This window comes from Octodon degus, unplaced genomic scaffold (assembly GCF_000260255.1).
Source record: "Octodon degus isolate 3935 unplaced genomic scaffold, OctDeg1.0 scaffold00235, whole genome shotgun sequence".
Taxonomy (NCBI): domain Eukaryota; kingdom Metazoa; phylum Chordata; class Mammalia; order Rodentia; family Octodontidae; genus Octodon; species Octodon degus.
This window is the reverse complement of record NW_004524811.1, coordinates 1,951,985-1,971,032: the sequence shown is the minus strand read 5'-3', so window position 1 is coordinate 1,971,032 and position 19,048 is coordinate 1,951,985. Positions and strand designations below refer to the sequence as shown.

At 37.8% G+C, this 19,048-nt stretch overlaps 1 protein-coding gene across 2 annotated transcripts in view; it reads right to left on the bottom strand.

Annotated features, from left to right (window-relative positions):
• Atp10d (ATPase phospholipid transporting 10D (putative)) overlaps positions 1–19,048 on the bottom strand; it is a 116,763-nt gene that overhangs the window by 57,427 nt on the left and 40,288 nt on the right. For both annotated transcript variants that reach the window (XM_004645674.2, XM_023705987.1), the window contains exons 4-9: positions 15,506–15,710; positions 10,579–10,664; positions 5,761–5,867; positions 5,349–5,480; positions 4,243–4,370; positions 3,882–4,134 (exon numbers count right to left, since the gene is read on the bottom strand). In XM_004645674.2, coding sequence (XP_004645731.1) covers positions 3,882–4,134; positions 4,243–4,370; positions 5,349–5,480; positions 5,761–5,867; positions 10,579–10,664; positions 15,506–15,710 — 911 coding nt within the window. The remainder of the gene's footprint in view (positions 1–3,881; positions 4,135–4,242; positions 4,371–5,348; positions 5,481–5,760; positions 5,868–10,578; positions 10,665–15,505; positions 15,711–19,048) is intronic.

The following is a 19,048-nucleotide window of genomic DNA, read 5'->3' as shown; positions in this document are numbered from 1 at the left end:
TAATATTTAAAATAACATACCTATAAGAATAAGCATATTTGCTTCAATAAAAATATAAAATTTTGATAAGAATACCCAAAGCAAAATTTAGAGAATATGGGAGGCACTGTCTCAGAATAGTGTCTCAGAATTCTCAGATGACCCCAAGATTCCTGTCCCCATGGTATATATACCTTGCAACTATGATGGAATTCAAGACAACCTTAAAGTCACATCCAAAATGAGAAGTCCTTCTGCAGACCTCAAGAAGAAAACTGCTGTGGAGATGGTGTGTGACAGGAATGCCCAAGGCACCACCAGTGGTCCCAGGAGAGCAGCCAGAAGAAAAAGGCAACGTGGTCCCACAACCACAGATTCTGCCAAATGCCCGGAGGTAAGAAGATGAGATCGCTGGTAAGGTCAGTGGCAGCTCACAGCTGGACCTCAGCCTGTGAGAGCCTGAGCAGGCGATGTCCCTTCCTGACCTGCCAAAACGATGAGGCTTGTGTTCTTTTACACCACGAACTCCTATAAAGTCACAGAAAACTAATACTATGATAAGTGATGAACCAGGTAAATAACTGTCTCATATGGAAGAAATGGTTAATACACTATCACAATTTTTTGTTGTTGTTATTGTTTGGTGTGTGTGTCTCAGTGTGCGTGCAAGCATGCACACACACGCGCAGGGTTTCACTACACAGCTTCAACTCTTAGTGACCCTCCTGTTTTCAGCCTTCCCAGCACTGGGATTACAGGCGCGTGCCACCATGCCCCGACTCGGTGCCAGCTCAGCACTCCTGGACACATGTGGCTTAGCACGCCTGGGGGCGGGGCCGGCGCAGCATGTGGTGCCAGAGATCAAACCCTGGCCCCTGCGCTTGCCTAAGCAGGTGCTTAGTCCGCTGAGCTTTCCCACCAGCCCTACCATTATAGTTTTTGTTCAAATTATTTAACAACGGGTCAAAAGTGTGCCAACAAACATGGGTGCCAGGAGCAAGCAGCTTATAATGGAATAGAAATGAATGTCGACTCTGCTCTCAATAGGTAAAACTTCCCCATGAGTTGCTAAGAACAGGGAAAGCTCACTTAAAAATAGGAAAGGAGCAGGATCAATTTACCAAGAAACTTCAGGGGCTAACAAACATAAAGTTAATCTTTTCATTGCTAAGAAAAAAACTAAAGACAAAAACTGTTAAGTATGTTCACAAAAATCACACAGATTAAAAAGTAAAATTCCATCCCACTATGGGTGGGCACAAAAAATGCATCATTTTTCTGGGTTGAGAGAATGTAAGTTATCATATTTTAGAGGAAAATATTGTAAAATAATCTCATAAATATAGACAACATTGTATAACACTTGCAGAATTCTTCCTTCCTTCTTTTCGTCCCTTTCCTCTCCTTCTCTCTTTCCTTCCTTTCCTTTCTGTTTTCCTTCCTTCCTTTTCTGTTTCTCTCTCTCTCCCCTTCTCTCCCTTTCCGTCCCTCTCTCTTTTTTCTCCCTCCCTCCCTTCCTTTCCTCTCTCTCTTTCCTTTCCTTTCTGTTTTCCTTCCTTCTTCTCTTTCTTTCCTTCCTTTTCTCTCTCCTTTCCTTTCTCTTTTCCTTCTTTCCTTCCTTCCTTGTTTAATTATTACCTTGCCCTTAATTTTAAACTACATGGTATCAGGGATTTCTGCTATATTTTTAGAGCTCACAAAATACCTGTGGAAAGAATAAGTGATATTAACTGCATGTGCTTTTATAGAACATGTTGAAATCCCTAATCTGAAAATTCAAAATACAAGATGCACCAAAATATAAAACTCTGACATGACACCACAAGTGGAAAATTCCCTGCTATGCATCTCTGGATCATAAACAAAATTATTAAATATATTATACAAGTATACTTTAAAGCTCTACATATAAGGTGCATGTAAAAGGAGTGAACTTTGTATTTAGACTTAGGTCCTATATCCAAGTTACCCCATTATTTATACAGCATATTCCTAACTGCATAAAAGGATTCTGAAATCCACATCTCTTGTGCTAAGCATTACAGGTAAGAGATACTCAACTGCAGCAGCAAATGAAGAGGCCACCTCTAAGAATAGGAAACTAAGCTTGACCAAATATAATGAGCAGAAGACTACACTCTTCACATTGTTATGAAAAGAAAAATCCATGAATACTGCTTAGTAAAAGAAATACATTGAAAAACACCACTATAATACATTCCAACAGACAGCAGAGAAATGCGTGTATCTACTACATGTTCATATATAAAGAAATATGCACAAAAATGGATGGTTATATATTTACCAATTGCTAAATTGTTTAACCTTTTGAGAGTAGGGCTTTTAAATGAGCTTGATAATGTACTAATGATTACTTGTTTTAAAAAAATTATTTGTTATAGGGTCTCATTACACAACTCGGATTCCTAGTGATCCTCTGGTTTTCAGCCTCCCCAGCACTGGAATTATAGGCGTGCACCACCACACTTGAACTCGGTGGTGGGCTCAGTGCACTGCGGGCGGGGCCGGTGTTGCACTGTTGCCGGGGATCAGACCCTGGTCCCTGTGCTTGTCGAAGCAAGCACTTAGTCTGCTGAGCTGTCTTGCCATCCCTCACATACTACTTTTATAAAGAGCAAAATTAACAAAGTTCAATTCTTAAACACACACACACACCTTGGAATTTGAAAAATTCACCTCCTTAGAATTAGGTCAGTTCTTAACTAAGCATCAGTAGTTATTAGGGGCAAAATGATTTGGAGCACCCTCAGAATTATTTTCAAAACAATTTTCAGAGAGATGGTCCATAGTTTCATTAGACCCTCTGAAGTATCTATAGTGCAGTATCATTGTCACCTTACCAATCCAAACATTCTCTTACCAATGGTAATTTACTCTTCTTTTTTGTTATTTTTTGAAACCATAAAACATATTTTCTTAACCAAATAATAAGAAAATAGCAATAGTCATTACACTGTATATTATTATCTTCAAAGTAGTTACTAAGTACAAGACATAAAAAAAAGTTCTTCCAAAAATGAAAAAAGCAGATAACACAAACTATCTTCTCAATAAACTTAAGATAAACTTTTAGTATAAGTGAAATAAATTAGCATTGTATATTAAAATATTTATAAACAATGGAATACATGACTTGGGAAAAATTTGAACTCCTCTTTACTTTATATTTATCTCTCTTCTATCTTGTTCTGAAGGATGCAGAAACTAAGCCCACAAAATAAAAGACTCAATCAGAAAGTGAGCAATCAAAATGAATAGTGACTTTGTATAGTTACAAATGGCCAAAAGTCACATGTAAAGACGTTCATCATCACTGGCCAAAACAGACATGCATGGTACAATCAGTCTTCTCGTAGAGAAATCACAGCAGCAAACTCCTTGACTTGACTTTTACCTACAATCTTTTTTTACACCATCAAACAAATATTTATCTATCAGATGATACCAATGAGGACACAAATACCAAAGGACACAGTGGTACAAATACAGTATAAAATGTTATAATTACTATAAATTTGAAAACATAATGATACAAGCTTTAAATTATATGGTAGGAGCATTATACAATATGAAAGAAATACTTAATGACAGCGAATCCTAAGGCTAATCAAAATCCAAATCCTAAGGATAATCAAAACAGTGAGTATTTACTTCACTACATCACTTAGTATATGCTTACTGTTTATTTTTTTATATCACCATATCACTTAGTTGTATATCATGGACTGACTTTTAAAGGAACAAGAATATAATAGAAAGCCCATTTGGATGAGCGAAGTAGTCAAAGTTTAAATATAGAATTTCAAAGCCAAAACTGTCAGGCATTTCAGCAGTTAACAAGCAGGACAAACATTAGTGATTTGTGCAAACCCAACACTCACCATTTTCTTCATGGCAATAATCAAATCCTGCTACACTGCATCTTCGAAAAACCATCTTATTCTCAGTGAGGGTTCCTGTCTTATCAGAAAAGAGATACTGAATCTGACCCAGATCCTCAGCAATGTTCAGGGCTCGGCACTGTACCGTAGAGTCCATCTTCTCACTATAGAAATCCACATCATTTTGAATAAAGTATATTTGCCCAAGCTTCACAATTTCAATGGAAACGTAGAGAGAAATGGGAATTAAGACCTGAGGAGCCAAACAATTTTAAAATATTAAACTCAAGAATGTGAATTTAATTTATCTAGCTAGATAATGTGCAAGATCTTAAAGTTCTATAAGCTGGATGGAAATTACCTGTAACAAAATGATCATGGTCCAAAACATATAGAATCCTGCCAATGCCGGCGATACAACATGTCCATCAGGCTTAGGAATATTAAAAAAGAGCACATTTGCATATCTGCTCAGCCAGATTCCATGACCTTTCAAAAATACATAGATATGAAATGAACATATGTAAATATAGCACTTTATTTCTCAGGCAGGAGTGATGAGAGAATTCAGTTTGGTTGAATATCAATTGCTTTTAAAAACATGTTCAAGTTCAAAATGCTAAGTCTTGTGTCCTTTTTTTCTTTTTCTCTCTAAATGTCATCACACATCCTTCAGTACTGTGGCACTGTAATGGCAAATTTATAAAAATCTTGTAGTATAAATAAAAATCATTCAGTAGCCTATGAGTATGTTCATGTTTCTTGTCTTATAGTTGGACTGCTAGGCACAGTTAGCCTTGACTGTTCACATCCAGCTGCTTCTTCCAAATAGCTGTCCAGGTCAACCTGACCACATTCCACTGTAGTAACTGAGTTTTTCAAACTTAAATATGCATATATGTAGTTTTGTTCTTGCTTGCTTCTAGGCCTCTATAGTTGATTCCCAGGACACACTGGCCCAGTCAAGGATACTTTCATCTCTACCCACTCTGCTGAGACCCCCTCCCTCCCAGAATGTTCCTATCTAATGAGAAACAATTTGTCTTAAGTAAAGCTGATTAAAACAAATCTTCCTGACAACACAGGACTTGATTCTTGTAAATCACGTAACCAGTCATGTAATAACCAGCTATCAGCTCTATACCTCCCACTTGCAAACTTTATTTGAACTGAACTGAAAATGGACTCTGGACTGGTTCCCATCAGCTCACTAAAGTTACATTCAAGTTGCCTTCCAGAACTCCTCAGTGTGTAGCATTTTCCTTTGATGCCTGGATTTTTCTGGGAACAGCACAGTAAAAATGGATATCATCTACAATAATGATTTTCAGGCCTAAGTATCATAGATAAGGACATGAGGAAAAAATATTGAAATATCCTTTCTAGAAGCAAACATTCTTAAATACTGCTTTGGAAATAAGTAATATTTCACTGCCACGTGGCTAGCAAATAATCAAATTTACCTACCCAATGCACCAATTAGACACATTATAAGCAGAAGGAGAACACACCAGAGTACATCTGTATTTGCTCTTCTTTCTAATTTACTACGTTTATAGCGTGGCCCAGGATTGTTCAGCATTGCTTTGGTTTCATGGCCTACATAGGAGACAGACAGCATCAGAAAATGAACACATTACAACTCAGCAGTAAACATAATTTTAAAAAATGACTCAGGCAGACAACTGGGTAAGACAGTTCTATATTTTGTCAATACTGTAGTCTTCTTTTGTGATCCATTAAGAAAGAGACCACCAACTAAGCCTATGAAGGCGAATGCACTTTCTGCTTCCAGAGATTTCAGTTTGAATAAATAAAATAACTGTACTTTGCAAAAAGCACAGAGGAGGCAGTGTTGAAAATTGGGAGAATAACCAACCTGCATAAACCACAATGCCTACGACAGCCTCTGTATTTCTGATAGTGCATCCTCTGAGCAGTAAATTTTCTTTGTTGAGACCCACACGTTGTTTGTTGGAATGTTCTCTGTAAGAAAGACAGCATGGAGATTTATTCTAAAGTGGAAAAGTAAGGGTATAAACATGAAAATCTTGCTCCTTCCGTGCTTCTGGCTCAGAGGAACAAGTCAGGATGTACACAGGAAAAATTTCAAATCTGGTTTATCTGCTTCTGTGGTTTCAGTTACTTGCTTTGGATAAGAGAAAGCTACCACAAGTTTCTAACTCCCATTGCTTTCCAATTGCTTGTCTATTTCTATTACTATAAAAACTCAAATATTCTGAATAAGGATCTACCTTTCTAGCATACACAGCATTTCTAGTACATCACTGATAGTTGATGAGGGAAAATTTATTAATAGAGTTAGAAAATTATCATTTTCAACTTGACTGAAATCAAGGTACTGACTAGTGAGGTGAAAAGCTGGTAGGGCCTTTATAACGTAAGAGCAAAGCTAACACCACCAGTCTGGTGGTGGGACAAGGGAATTCACAGCTTCCTGATATATCGAAATAGGCCGTGGCCCCACAAGCCTTTACCAAGGCATCAGAGATGAAACCTTTACTGCTATAAACAGTGCCCTGTGGATGTATGCATTTACACATTTTTCTATGTTCATTATTTTCCAGGAAGCAAATTCATTTCTGTCAGTGGATTCTGAAAGCAACCTTTGACAAGTGATAGAAAATCAGAGTTCAGAGAAACATCAGTGCAGGATACATTCAGTCAAATTGAAAATAGAGTAAATTCTGTGAGCAAAACTGTGTGTTTTACTCAAGAAATGAATGGTATGGGGTGGGAAGGGGGGCACTCAGCAGAAGGATGAGGCAATAAGCTCATGCAGAAGACAGTACATTTTATAAGCTAAGGAGCTAGTTTCTTGGGAGAGGAAATTTAAGAAATTATTAGTCAGAAGTAATTTGCAGACTTGGTTTTGATCCTGTTTATTTGAATAAAACAAGCACTAAAACTTTTTTGAGACAATTGTGGAAATTTGAACAAAGTCTTGGTATGAGAGTAAGAAATGGCTGTATTTCCCTTAGATATGACAATGGTGCGCCAGCTTCTGACATCTTCTGCTGTCATGTGCTCTTTTCATTCAAGAAGTCATGTAAGACCTATTTTATGTGTGTGGCAAACATACACACACTCAATTCTTATTGTCTAAAAGGTTTTCTATATCCTTTTTTAAATGTATTTGGTACAGGGTCTCACTACACAGTTTGGATTCATGGTAATCCTCCTGCTTTCAGCCTCCCCAGAGCTGGGATTACAGGCATGCACCACCACACCAGGTCTTGGTGGTCAGCACAGTGTGCCTGGAGTCAGGGTTGGCATGACAGGCAGTGCCAGGGATCGATCCCTGGTTCCTATGCTTGCATAAGTATGTGCTTAGTTAGTTGAGCTATCTTGCTGGCCTAAAAGGGGTTGTTTGATAAAGAAATATGTAAGAGTAATAAAGATGAGACAGCTATCATGATAGATAGCTAATAATGAGCATATAGATTTAGGGGAAGATACAAGTTTATCCAAGAATAAGATCAGAAAAAGTGTGACATACACAATAGGCTTAAAGCATCTCGATTTTTGTTGATTTCAAAAACAAACCACAAAACAGGAAAAGAAACAAGCTATTTTGGTGGATGAAAATAATTTCTCAGAGAAATCTCTATCTACAGAGGGTGGATCTCTCATCAAATGTTTCTCTAGCATTGTTGAGGCCTACTACTAGAACAGACACCAAGAGAGTCAGGCCAGTCTGAATATGGGGAAGGCGGCATCGGAGGACCGCAGCATGAAGGTGACTCTAACAGAAACAGAAAGCAGCACAGCTGACTGCGAAGTGGACTAACACCAGTGGTTCCTGTGGCCTGTGACTACCAAAGGGTGACCGCATGTCCAGGAGCCCAGAGGCAAGTCTGTGCAGCCAGAAAGCCAGCAGGGTGTTGACGTATTCTAAATATAAGTCTGGTGTCAAATACATGCATCACAAACATTTCTTTTCATCTTGTGATTCATCTTTCCACTCTCTTAACAGTATTGTCTGTTTAGCAGAAAGTTTTTATTTTGATTTCTTTTATGTGTTTATTTTTGTACTTTATGGTGCTTTGAGTTTCGTACACAAGGAATCTTTTTATGGCATAAAGTAACAAAGATTTTCTGCATAGTGTTTCTACCTGAAATTTGTAAAGATGTGACTTTAATTTTTACTTTTCTTTATACTTACATATTTTTTGTATTTTAGGGAAGGGTCTACAGAGGTGTTCATGGTCTCACTACTAGATCAGACTCATAGTGATCCCCCTCTTTACAGCCTCCCAAAAGCTGGGATTACAGGTACGCACCACCACGCCCAGTGTCAATTGTTGTCTCAGTGCGCCCTGGGGGTGGGGCTGGCACAGCAGGCCCAGGGATTGAACTCCTGGCCCTTGAGCCTGCTTGCAGGCGCTTTAATCCCTGAGCTATTTGGCTGGTCCTCTGCATACTTTTTCTAATAGTTTCATCATTTTAATTTACATTTAAATTTAAGATACATATTTAAATTAATGTTTGACTGAAAAAAAGCTTTCCATACATCGAAGTTAATGTTTTAAAAACAATTAGCTATCTAACTGTTCTAGTATCACATCTTTCTCCACTAAATTGCTTTTGCATATTTTCAAAATCAGTTTTCTTTTTTTTTGTCTTTGTCTGTCCATCCATCCGTCCATCCATCCCTCTGCCTGCCTGCCCACCTGCTTGCCTGCCTTCTATTTCCTTTTCCTGGCTGAATGTGTTAGCTAAAAGCTCAGGATGACCTCTAGTGCAAGCAGTGATAGGAAATACCCATACTTCATTCCTGATCTTAGGGACCGAGCCCTAGTCTCTTTCACCAACGCATAATGCTGGCTGTAAGGCTTTTTATAGAGTCCTTTCATGAAGTCAAACAAGCTCCCTTCTGTTTCTTGTTTGCAGAAACGGAAATTGGACTTGGTCAAAGGCTTTCTCTACATCTGTGAGATGATTATTTTGTTTTTCTTTTTTCATTTGTTTAGCATAGATTATAATGCAGTGTTAATATAGTGAGTTACTCCACTTGATGCTAAATGTTACACCAACCATATACTTTTATGACAAGTCTAGGTCATGATCTTTTATTCTTTTTATAATGTGGGATTTGATTTCCTATAATTTTGTGTAGAATGTTTGCATTTAGTTTGTCATGAATACTACTGTTTTTGTATGCTTGTACTATTGGGATAATGAGATCAGGGTATTCCCAGTCTCAATAAAGGAGAAAGAATAGCAGTTTTCAAGATACATGACAGGAAATGCTGGCCTGGCTAAAGTGAATGAGAAGCCCTTCTTTGGTGTTGGGGGATAGGCAGTGTGGTATAGCAGTTATGGAAATCAGTGTGGAGACTTCTCAAAAAACTAAAAATAGGAATTGCACTTGACCCAGCTATGCACCATCTAGGTATTTTTCTAAAGAGTGAAAGATATCGTATTACACTGATATGTGTACACTAAAGTTCAAAGCACTATAATCCATACTAGCTATATCTTGGAAGTGGCCTGCATATCCATCAATAAATGGACAAGGAAAATGTGCTATTTACACATAATGGAGTACTACTTGTCTATAAAGAAGAATAAATTTGAGAGATTTGCAGGAAAACACAGTTTGAAACAGTGCTAAGTTAAATAAATCAGACACTCGAGCTTAAATACCATGTTTTCTTTCATTTGAGTAAGCCAAAGTACAATCAAAGTAAAGAGCAAAATAAAAGATTGATAGCAGGAATCAAGGAGATAAAGTTTATGGAAATAAAAAGAGGAGCAAGACTCCCCACATGGGGGAGGGGTGTAAAAAGATTTAAAATGTATAATATGTGTGTGCCAACTGCCACAATGTAATCCTTAGATACTGCAAACACGACCCAAAGAAAAAACAGAATGAACATGGGGGGAAGGGATCCAGTGTCAAAGGGAGGGAGGAGGATCTGGAGGAGAAGATCGATAAAAAGGATCAAGTTATGCTAACCACCTGTGCCTGCCCCCTAAGAAGAATGTAAGTATCATGAACAGCAAGTATGTACTAATGTAAAATGAATTGGGAAGTTTTCTCTTCCTATGACTTGCTACTGTGAAGTAGTTCTAATTGTCTCTTTGTAAAAGCCAGGAAACTAAGCATCAAAGAAAGTAAATACTTTGGCTCAGAGTCATGAGGCCCTGAAATGGAAGAAGCCACGCTGAAAGTTAGCTAGGTAAAACCCCAAATTTTAGCTGACTTTTAAAAAGAGTGTGAATATCACAGGAAGCCTCCAGAATGAATACTGTCATGACTTCCCATAATATTTCTTAGATATGTTTTCAAATCACTGGCTAATTTTTACCAACCAGAATTGTATACCTGCTATCCTAAACCTGAAGGAGGACCATACCCTAGCATATAATTTATTGGTTCTACCAACCACCTCCTGATAAGCATTAACATGTCCTGGGCTTAGTAAGGACAATGTATAAGATATTGTTGTAGCACTGTAAGAGATTCCACAATTATAATAACAGAAAGGTTTTATTGTTGGTATTGCTCTAAATACAAATGGAGAGGTAAATATCAAATGATTAAGAGAAACCAATTTAACTTAGGCTAAACTTATGGCCTCTACTAATCTAACTTGAGAATAAGCACACAAAAGTTTGAGTTAAGGACAAATCCATTCACGACCCCACAGATAGGTCAGGTATCACTCACAGGAAGCCTCGGAATCTGCTGAGGTCATTGTTTGGACTTTCACATTCTATCCTACTGTAGAACTTCTCAGGATCCACTTCAGAGTCCTAAAAATATTTTTTAAGGAATCACAAAAAAGAAATTAAGATAAAGCCCATAATATATAACTATTTTATTACTTTTACTAATTCTTGGGATGACATTAAGGTTTTTTTGATCAATAAGACTTATGCCATAGGTTGCCATAATAAAATCAAATATAGGCCTAACTATGAGGTCCTAATTGGGATGAGTAACCCAGAGCTCTAATGAATGCCTGCAAGTGACAGGAATCAGATGTTAGAGTCCATTCAAGAATCCAAAAAAGAAGGCTTCTACTCATAAATAATTTTTCATCAATAAAGCTCTGAAAGTACTTCTTGTGTTAGTCTTTAACTACAGATAGTCCTATGATTGAAAGAATGTATAAGGGCCAGTGAGACAGCTCAGTGGACTAAGCGCCTGTTTAGGCAAGTGCAGGGGCTGAGATTTGATCCCCAGCCCCACTGCTGGCCCTGCAATTGGTATGCTGAGCCAGCCACTGATTTCAAGCGTTGTGGCACATGCTGTAATCCCAGTACTGGGGAGGCTTAAAACAGGAGGATCACTACGAGTCAGAGCTGCATAGTGAGACCCTGTACCAAATACATAAAGAAAGAGAGGATATGTAAATATCTTTAAGAGCACATGCATTCTACTCAGCAAAATTTTACAAATAAAAATTAAAAAATAAGCAGGACTTCACTATCTCCCATAACTCTCCAATGGGTCAAGCAAGTAATTTTATTTTATTTTTATTTTTTCCATAATTTTATTGAGAAATAAATAGCAAAGAGACAGTTTCAAATCAAATTGGTAGGTCAGTTCAAATAATTAACACATTACATACCACCTTCCTAGTGGTTTGTTGTACAAGATGCAGAAATGATACCCTATTTACAAACACTATTAGAACAAATCCCTCTATTCCTTGAATAAAGAGAATATAGCTATATATTTATCCCAACCATTTTGAATACACAGATACAAAATGGACATTCATCTATATCCCCTTTTTTTGTTTAGTTCCATCATTTAAATATTATAGATGTGAGAACTCAGCAAAATATTCCAAATTAGTCCAGTAGTCTACAATAGTATTGGGTCTTCCACTTGACGGGCAATGTCAGAAGCTGTTGACCTGAGTCTCCTACAGCTCGACATAACAACATGGCTTTATTTCTTGTACTTTATTTTTATACTTTTTTTGGGGGAAGACCAAGATAAAGCCAGACCTATGTAACAAGAACTGTAGCTTTTGGATCTGATAAGGTCAGTCAAATTCCCTCAGGATTTATCCTGAGATTCTGTACCTCAGATTGTAGATCCTTTGTCAGTGTCAGCCATGTGGATGATTCACGGCCATTGCTTGGCCAATATGCTCTCTGTGAAAGCCTGAGAGAATGTTTTCTCTCCATGTGACTCTCCTTAGGCACACTCTACATCATTGATCACTTTCCTCTTTGGCCCCATAATCTCCTTGATCAGAAAATCTGGGACACTACTGAGTTATGTGACGTTACAGTACAAGTTCTCATATGTACTGAGTCTTGACCTTGGAAGGCTAGGGTCAAAATGGTGGCTTTTCTCACAGCACTCCTTTTTCCTCTAACTTTTGTTATGCAAACTGACATAGTTAACCCTCCAGAAGAGAAGTTTATTGTTATTGCCATATAACCTAGACTGTTGAGCTTAACCTCACTATCTGTCTGAATGTCAAACATCTTAGGCATAACATGGAACAGGTATTTTTCATCAAATATTGATATGTTAAACTTTACGTCCCTACAGAATAAAACAAAAAAATTAAAATATATTTAAAAATAGGAATAAAGAATTATATATGTTTACACATAAGTCCAGAAATCTAACCATATACAACATTGTTGCAGGACAGTCCCGCAACACTCCTTTTCCTGTCTCCTGCCTTCGTTCACCACCCCTTTTTAAGCAATCATCTACCTGAGAGACAGCGTGGCAGCGACTGGTATGTCATGACAAGCAGCACATATTCAGAAGACAAGAATGACATACACTCCAAGCATGAACCTGCTATTATAAATTGCCATCTTCAGTGCAGCTGCTTAGTTCACAGGTGTCAGTATATATAGTTAGTCAGGGTGAGAATCCTACCAATTAATTGCTAGATTCGAAAATCTTCTGAAGATTCTCAGGATCATTGCCTTACCCATCTTGTACATATAACTGTATGGCTTGCCTCTGGCATGTTTCCTAGCTCTTCTGCTTGAACTCTTTTCATTGTCTAGTCCTCAAATTCTTGCTTTCCTTTTAATTGTATTATACCTTTCTATTTGTACTTCTTCATTTGAGTTCGTATACTAGGGAAACTATATGATATTTACACATGAGTGTCTGGTTTATTTCACTTATGAGTATATGTTCAAGTGGCATCCACTTCAATATAAAGGCTTCGAGTTTATAATTCTTTATAGCTGAGTAATACTTCATTGTATAAAAATACCACATCTTTTTCATCCATTCCTCAGGTGATGGGCATCTTGGTGTTTCCACGACTTGGCTATCACAAATTGTGCTGCTATAAACACGGGCACACATATATCACTATGATATGATGTTTTCAGATTCTCCAGGAATTGCATCTACTGACATTCAGGTGCAGATCGATCTACAAAGTTTGAATTTATCCAGCTGTGCTGGGTCTGGCTGCTTTGCTCAGCTTCTTCCTCCTGCTGCTCTTGGGAGTGAAACTGGTGTACCCCTTTGGAAAGATGTTCTGCTCCTGGACTAGCTGAGTGGTTCTCTCCCCTACTCTCTCTGCAGTGACTGAAGCTGCAGAGTTTCACCCTAGGCCTGTATGCCAGGCCTGAGCTGATTCTGAAGGGAATAAGGTGGTATAAAGGGGAGAGGAAACTCTCCCACACACTCTCTGGGTCTGGACTAGGGCTGGATCTGGGGGTCCCGAGAATGCGGCAGAAGTTCTCACTCACTTGGCAGGAGTGGGGGGAACTGTGGAGTGGTGTGGGGGGTCCCAAGGGGGCAGAAGAGGGTCTCACCCACACTGTGCCTGTGCTTGGACCAGACTGGTCCCGCCGGTGCAGGGTAGCTGGAAGCTAAGCAAGTAATTTTAGAATGTCTTACGAAACCAGTGGAGGCTAAAGCAAATTACTTTTATAAGGTGTGGATGTATTAAGAACAAACTACATCAACTTTTTGCACTTGTTCTATTTTTGCATGGCTTTTTACTATTAATATCAATTTTAGCTCATAAAGTAGCAATACGCATACCATAATAAACATGAAAAATAAGAGTTACATGATTTACTTTGCTAATAATTAAAAAGTGAGTCTTTTAATACGTTAGAATCTATGTAGTATATTTTAAATTGATGTACTAATTTCTTTTGGACAAGTGCATGAGGTAGGTACTATAATTCACCTAAATAACAGGTGAGGACAGACAGACATAAGAATTTTCTAAGACTCTCAAAGGAAGGTGTATAGATCACAACTACAATTCAGATCATGAAATTCTAGAGTTTTCATCCTTAAGTGTGCTTTTGTTCAATCAACTGTTATCACCCTCAAGGTAGGCACATAGTGGCATGAAAAATTTTTGACTCAGGCAAAACTTTCTGCTATTGTCTGAGGTACAGGACGGCTAGTTAGAGCTACAGTGATGCACAGCTCAGGAGTGCATCAAGCACAGAGGGCAGCAATGTAATCACTGGGTAGAAAGATGGGCCAAAGTGGTCAAATGGAATCAATTAAAGATAGCTGTATTATTGCTTTATTTTGTTTTGCGGTACTGGGGATTTAATTCAGAACCTTGCACTTGCCAGGGAAGTACTTATTCCACTGAACTATCTGCCTGGCCCAAAGATAGTGGTATTAAGAGGCGTAAAGGGGGGCCGGGGAGATGGCTCAGTAGAATAAGTGCTTCTCTGGCAAGCACAAGGGTCTGAGTTCAATCCCTGGTTCTGAAGAAAAAAAAAAAAAGAGGTACAAAGTTTTTTATTTACCAGTATATGTTAAAGAAATCACAATTTGGGCCAGGGAGATAGCTCAGTGGCAGAAGCATCTGATTGGCAGATGCAAGGTCCCGAGTTCAATCCCCAGTACCGCCAAAAAAAAAAAGAAAGAAAGAAATCACAACTTAATAGTAGTCATGGTAAAAAAGACCATTCTATTTTTAAATACTTTTACTAAAGTGCTTCTAGAAAAAGAGAAGGGAAACTAACCTTTGTATACTATGTATGATGTGCTTATATAAGCCACAAAACAGCTCTATGAAAGAGATTTAAGTTTTAAGATAAAATGAAAGTGTAAAGTGCTTGAGTTGCCTGAAGTCACATAGTAATTATTGGGAGAAATGAGATTCACTCAGACTCTAAGGAGTCTGAGCTCTTGCCTTCAGAGTTCTGCTTCCCACAGCACAGTGGAGCCACAGGTCCTGAAATAATGTGGCCTGGCAACCTACAGAAGTTTTGAAATGATTTGGTATATAAGTAGTACAGATTTTAGGAACAACGATCAACATAATATGATCTTTGAAATCCAAGATTAATATAAAGAATTAGTAGGTGAATATTTCTATTCAAAAATAATTTCCCCAATTTCAGGTTAACTCTGGTTGGGTTCATGTAAATCTGTTGCTACCAATATGACTGTCAGAGTCAAGTGTTTGAACTTCAAAGTCATACTATCTTATTATCTAAAAAGTATAATACACAGCAATGTTATCTAAATAGTGGACTAAATATTCAGGGATCCTCTTTTGTCAATAGTGATGATGAATTTGAAAATCTCTAGTTGTCTTGTGGAAAAGAGCTGAGTCATTTTTCTGGGAAGTACAAGTTACTAAATCACCAGGTGAGAGCACAGCACTTACCTGCTCTGCGTAGCCCCGCACCACCTGCCTCTGCTTTAAATTGCTTTCTCCATCAAGACCAGAAGTCTCGATGTGGCAGATCCCATCAGGATCAGTGGAAAAGAGCAATACCATGTCTGCAGGGATGATCTCATTACAGGAGAGGCGGATGAAGTCCCCAACGGTGACGTCTTTCCAACAACAATCAAGATATTTTTTCTCTTTCCTAAAATAGAAAAGAGAAAATTTTAATAATATACTCTGCTGAAAACATAAACAGTCATTTTTTAGTTTGGTGGATAAGTTTAAGAATGTTCAAACTATTGGGGTGAATATTAGTCAGTGAGATGCTAAGAGTGACAATCAGAATTGGTAAAACCTGAATTCCACAAATACCTCATCTAGAAAATTTAGTTACTGAGTCACCAAACATATTTTTAGTTCTTTTTTGTCTGTAGGATTTTGAGTCATTATGCATTATTCTAGTGTCATTCTAGAATAAAATTCAGTTGCAATTCATAATGCAGAGTAATTCCTGCCTGTTGGCCTATGTTCAGGTAGCAGGGATGGGGTGTGGGGGCAGACACCCCATCATCTGCCCTCAGAAAGCTTCCCATCACAAGATAGGAAGGATAAATAGGCGACACAAAATGAAATAAAACACTAAGACACACCATTTTAAAATCATTGTGCTACCATATTGATTCCTTTAATTATCTTTTAACAGGAATAAAGTCAGCTCCCCATATCTATGGTTTCCACATCTGAGGATTCAATCAGTGATAAGTTGAGAATATTTATTAGAAAATTATGTAAATATTGAACATGTACTGGCTTTTTGTTGTTATTCCTGACATAAAATAGTATAACAAACATTTGCATAATATTAACATGGTATTGTGAATCACTGGTACTCCAGAGATGATTTAAAGTGTACGAAGGACACATAGGCTTTACATGCAAATACTATTTGTTTTAAAGAAGGATTTAAGCTTCTCTGTGGGGGTCTTAGAACCAACCCACCCAACACCCTCCCTTCTCAGGTACTAAGAGACAATTGTGTTCTTAAAATAGTCCTGAGTTTACTCCTGATCCTTGGAAAGGAGAATGGCAAGTTTTATCCCTTTCCAAAGTATAGTTTTCCCACTCTATGCATCTTTTTAAAGGAAAGACACACCATTTAAGGTTAAAGAATCTGCCTCAAGTTAAAGATCACGCCAAACTTCTCTTCCCTTGAGGGCCAAAAACATTCGTTACACTCTAAGGACCATTTTCCTTAGAGTAGAATGAGGAAATTGCTACCCAGAAAAGTCCTATCAGCTAGTTTAACAGCATTTCATATACAATGTCACTAAAAAATAAATACGACAAACTTTTGTCACATTACCCCACTGTCTTCGAGGTATCTATATTTGTTATGAAATATACTTATTTAAAAAGAAAAGTTATTTATTTTCTATTATATGTATGGAGCTAAATATTCACATTCACTGTCAAATATTTGCAAAACTACATGACTTACATCTTTAAATTTTTAATCAGATTAAATGGAATGTCACCTATACTAGCATATTCCTGCAGTACAAACTATCAGATATTTCAAGAAATATTTTCCAGGGCCAGCCAGATAGCTCAGCAGATTAAAGTGCCGGCTTAGGCAGATGCAGGGACTGGGGTTTGATCCCCAGTGTGCCGTGCTCGCCCTGCTTCAGGAGTGTGCTGAGATGGCGACTGAGATGGGGCGTGGTGGCATGCGACTATCATCCCAGCACTTGGGAGGCTGACAACAGAAGGATAATTACGAATCCAGTCTGTGTAGTGAGATACTGTAGACCCTGTACTAAACATAAAGAAAAAAAAAAAAGAAAGAAAAAGAAAAGAAATATTTTCCTTAAGGGTCTAAACAGATTGTAAAGAAAAACATTTTCCGGATATAGTCTTCCCAAACCTAAGGAACAATCTGGATCCAACTGAAAGGAATCCTTGGTTTCCTAAAGAGTTTGTTAGTTTACAGAGACAGGCAAATCTGTCCCTCGTTTTGCCTATTCCAAACTCTTCTTTAATGTCTCTGCATAGCAGTTCATTCCTCCACGGAGAGAAGCACTAGAGGAACAAAGGGGCAGGCAGGGATTATATTTAGGTAGTTCTTCCCCATATGACATACCTGGAGCAGGCACTGAATTCCACACAAAGTGGAATGTGCATCACTGAAGTACACAAGATGAGGGCTGTGATCTAATCTCGGCTTACTCACTCCTACAACATAACGATGGGCAAGCTGTTGGGTAGCAGCCTAATGCACAGTGAAAACAGCCAAGAGACCAAAGGAAAGGTACTGAAATAATTCAAGGGAGGGATGAAGACAGTTGGAATTAAGGCAGCATCAACACAAACGAACACAAGGAGATGAAGAGAATTATTTAGGTATCAGAGACAACTATGTTTTTGGACTTACACTCTGGAGAAGATTTATGGAGTATAACACTAAGGTTTCTAGCTTATATGATATGAAGGAGTCTTTGATTATGTCTTGGATTTAGAAGCAACTAGTTGCATCACAAGAGGCATAACAAATTCAGTTTGCTTCTTTACTTGATGTAGAATATACAGTTGAAGATGTTAAGCAGTTTGATAGTTCTGATATGGAGCTCAAGAATAGAGATAAAGATTTGGAAGTCTGAGGTATAGAGAGCAACTGACATCAGGTAAGGATATAAGATTCCTTAGGAAGCCATCATGGTGAGAGAGAAGAGGAAGAAGACCCAAAAGGAAGTGATGTTACAGAAGAAAATTTCAAAGAGGAAGTAATTATAGTCAAAAAGCCAGAGGAATTCTCTATAGAAAGCCTGAAGTGACCAATGATATTTGGTTGTTAAGAGGTCTGTTGACCTTAGCAAAAGCTGATAACATGAAATTGTTGATAAGGACAATACAGGAGAAAATATGGCCTCCGATCAATCAGGAAATACTTTGAAAGTTGGAGAGTGGCACATGCCCAGTAGTTTGAATATAAAATATGGGCGAAAGCAGCCACTGCAAATGAAGATACATTAACGAGAAATATAAACAAGAGAATTGGGCACACACATGGGATATAGCGAAGAAGCAGATGGAGAAGCAAGGAAGAAGACAGAAGGCAGGGAAAAGTTGGTTGAAGCTATGGAGAAGCAACAAGAAACAGAGTTAAGAATTCAGATGGAAAGGTATTATTATTTCAACATGAAAGTGACTCTTCTATTTATCTAAGATCAGAAGAAAGAACGCAACAATGTGGATGTTGAAAAACAGAATCAGATACATAATTCATGCTAAATAATTTCAACTTCTACATGAAAGGTTAAGTAGAAATTTGCTGAGAATTTGTGAAGGTAAGGAAACAACGAAGATTTGAACATTAGAGTTAAGAGTTTTACTTTCTCTTTTGAACATAAGTTGTAGGGTTCCTCTAAGGACTATGTTTATGTTATATTGGAACAAAATTCAAATGAAGCCAATTTTCTAATTAAATTCTCTCCATTTTGTCCCATTTGGAGCACATATTGATTGGGTTTTTCAAAACCAGGT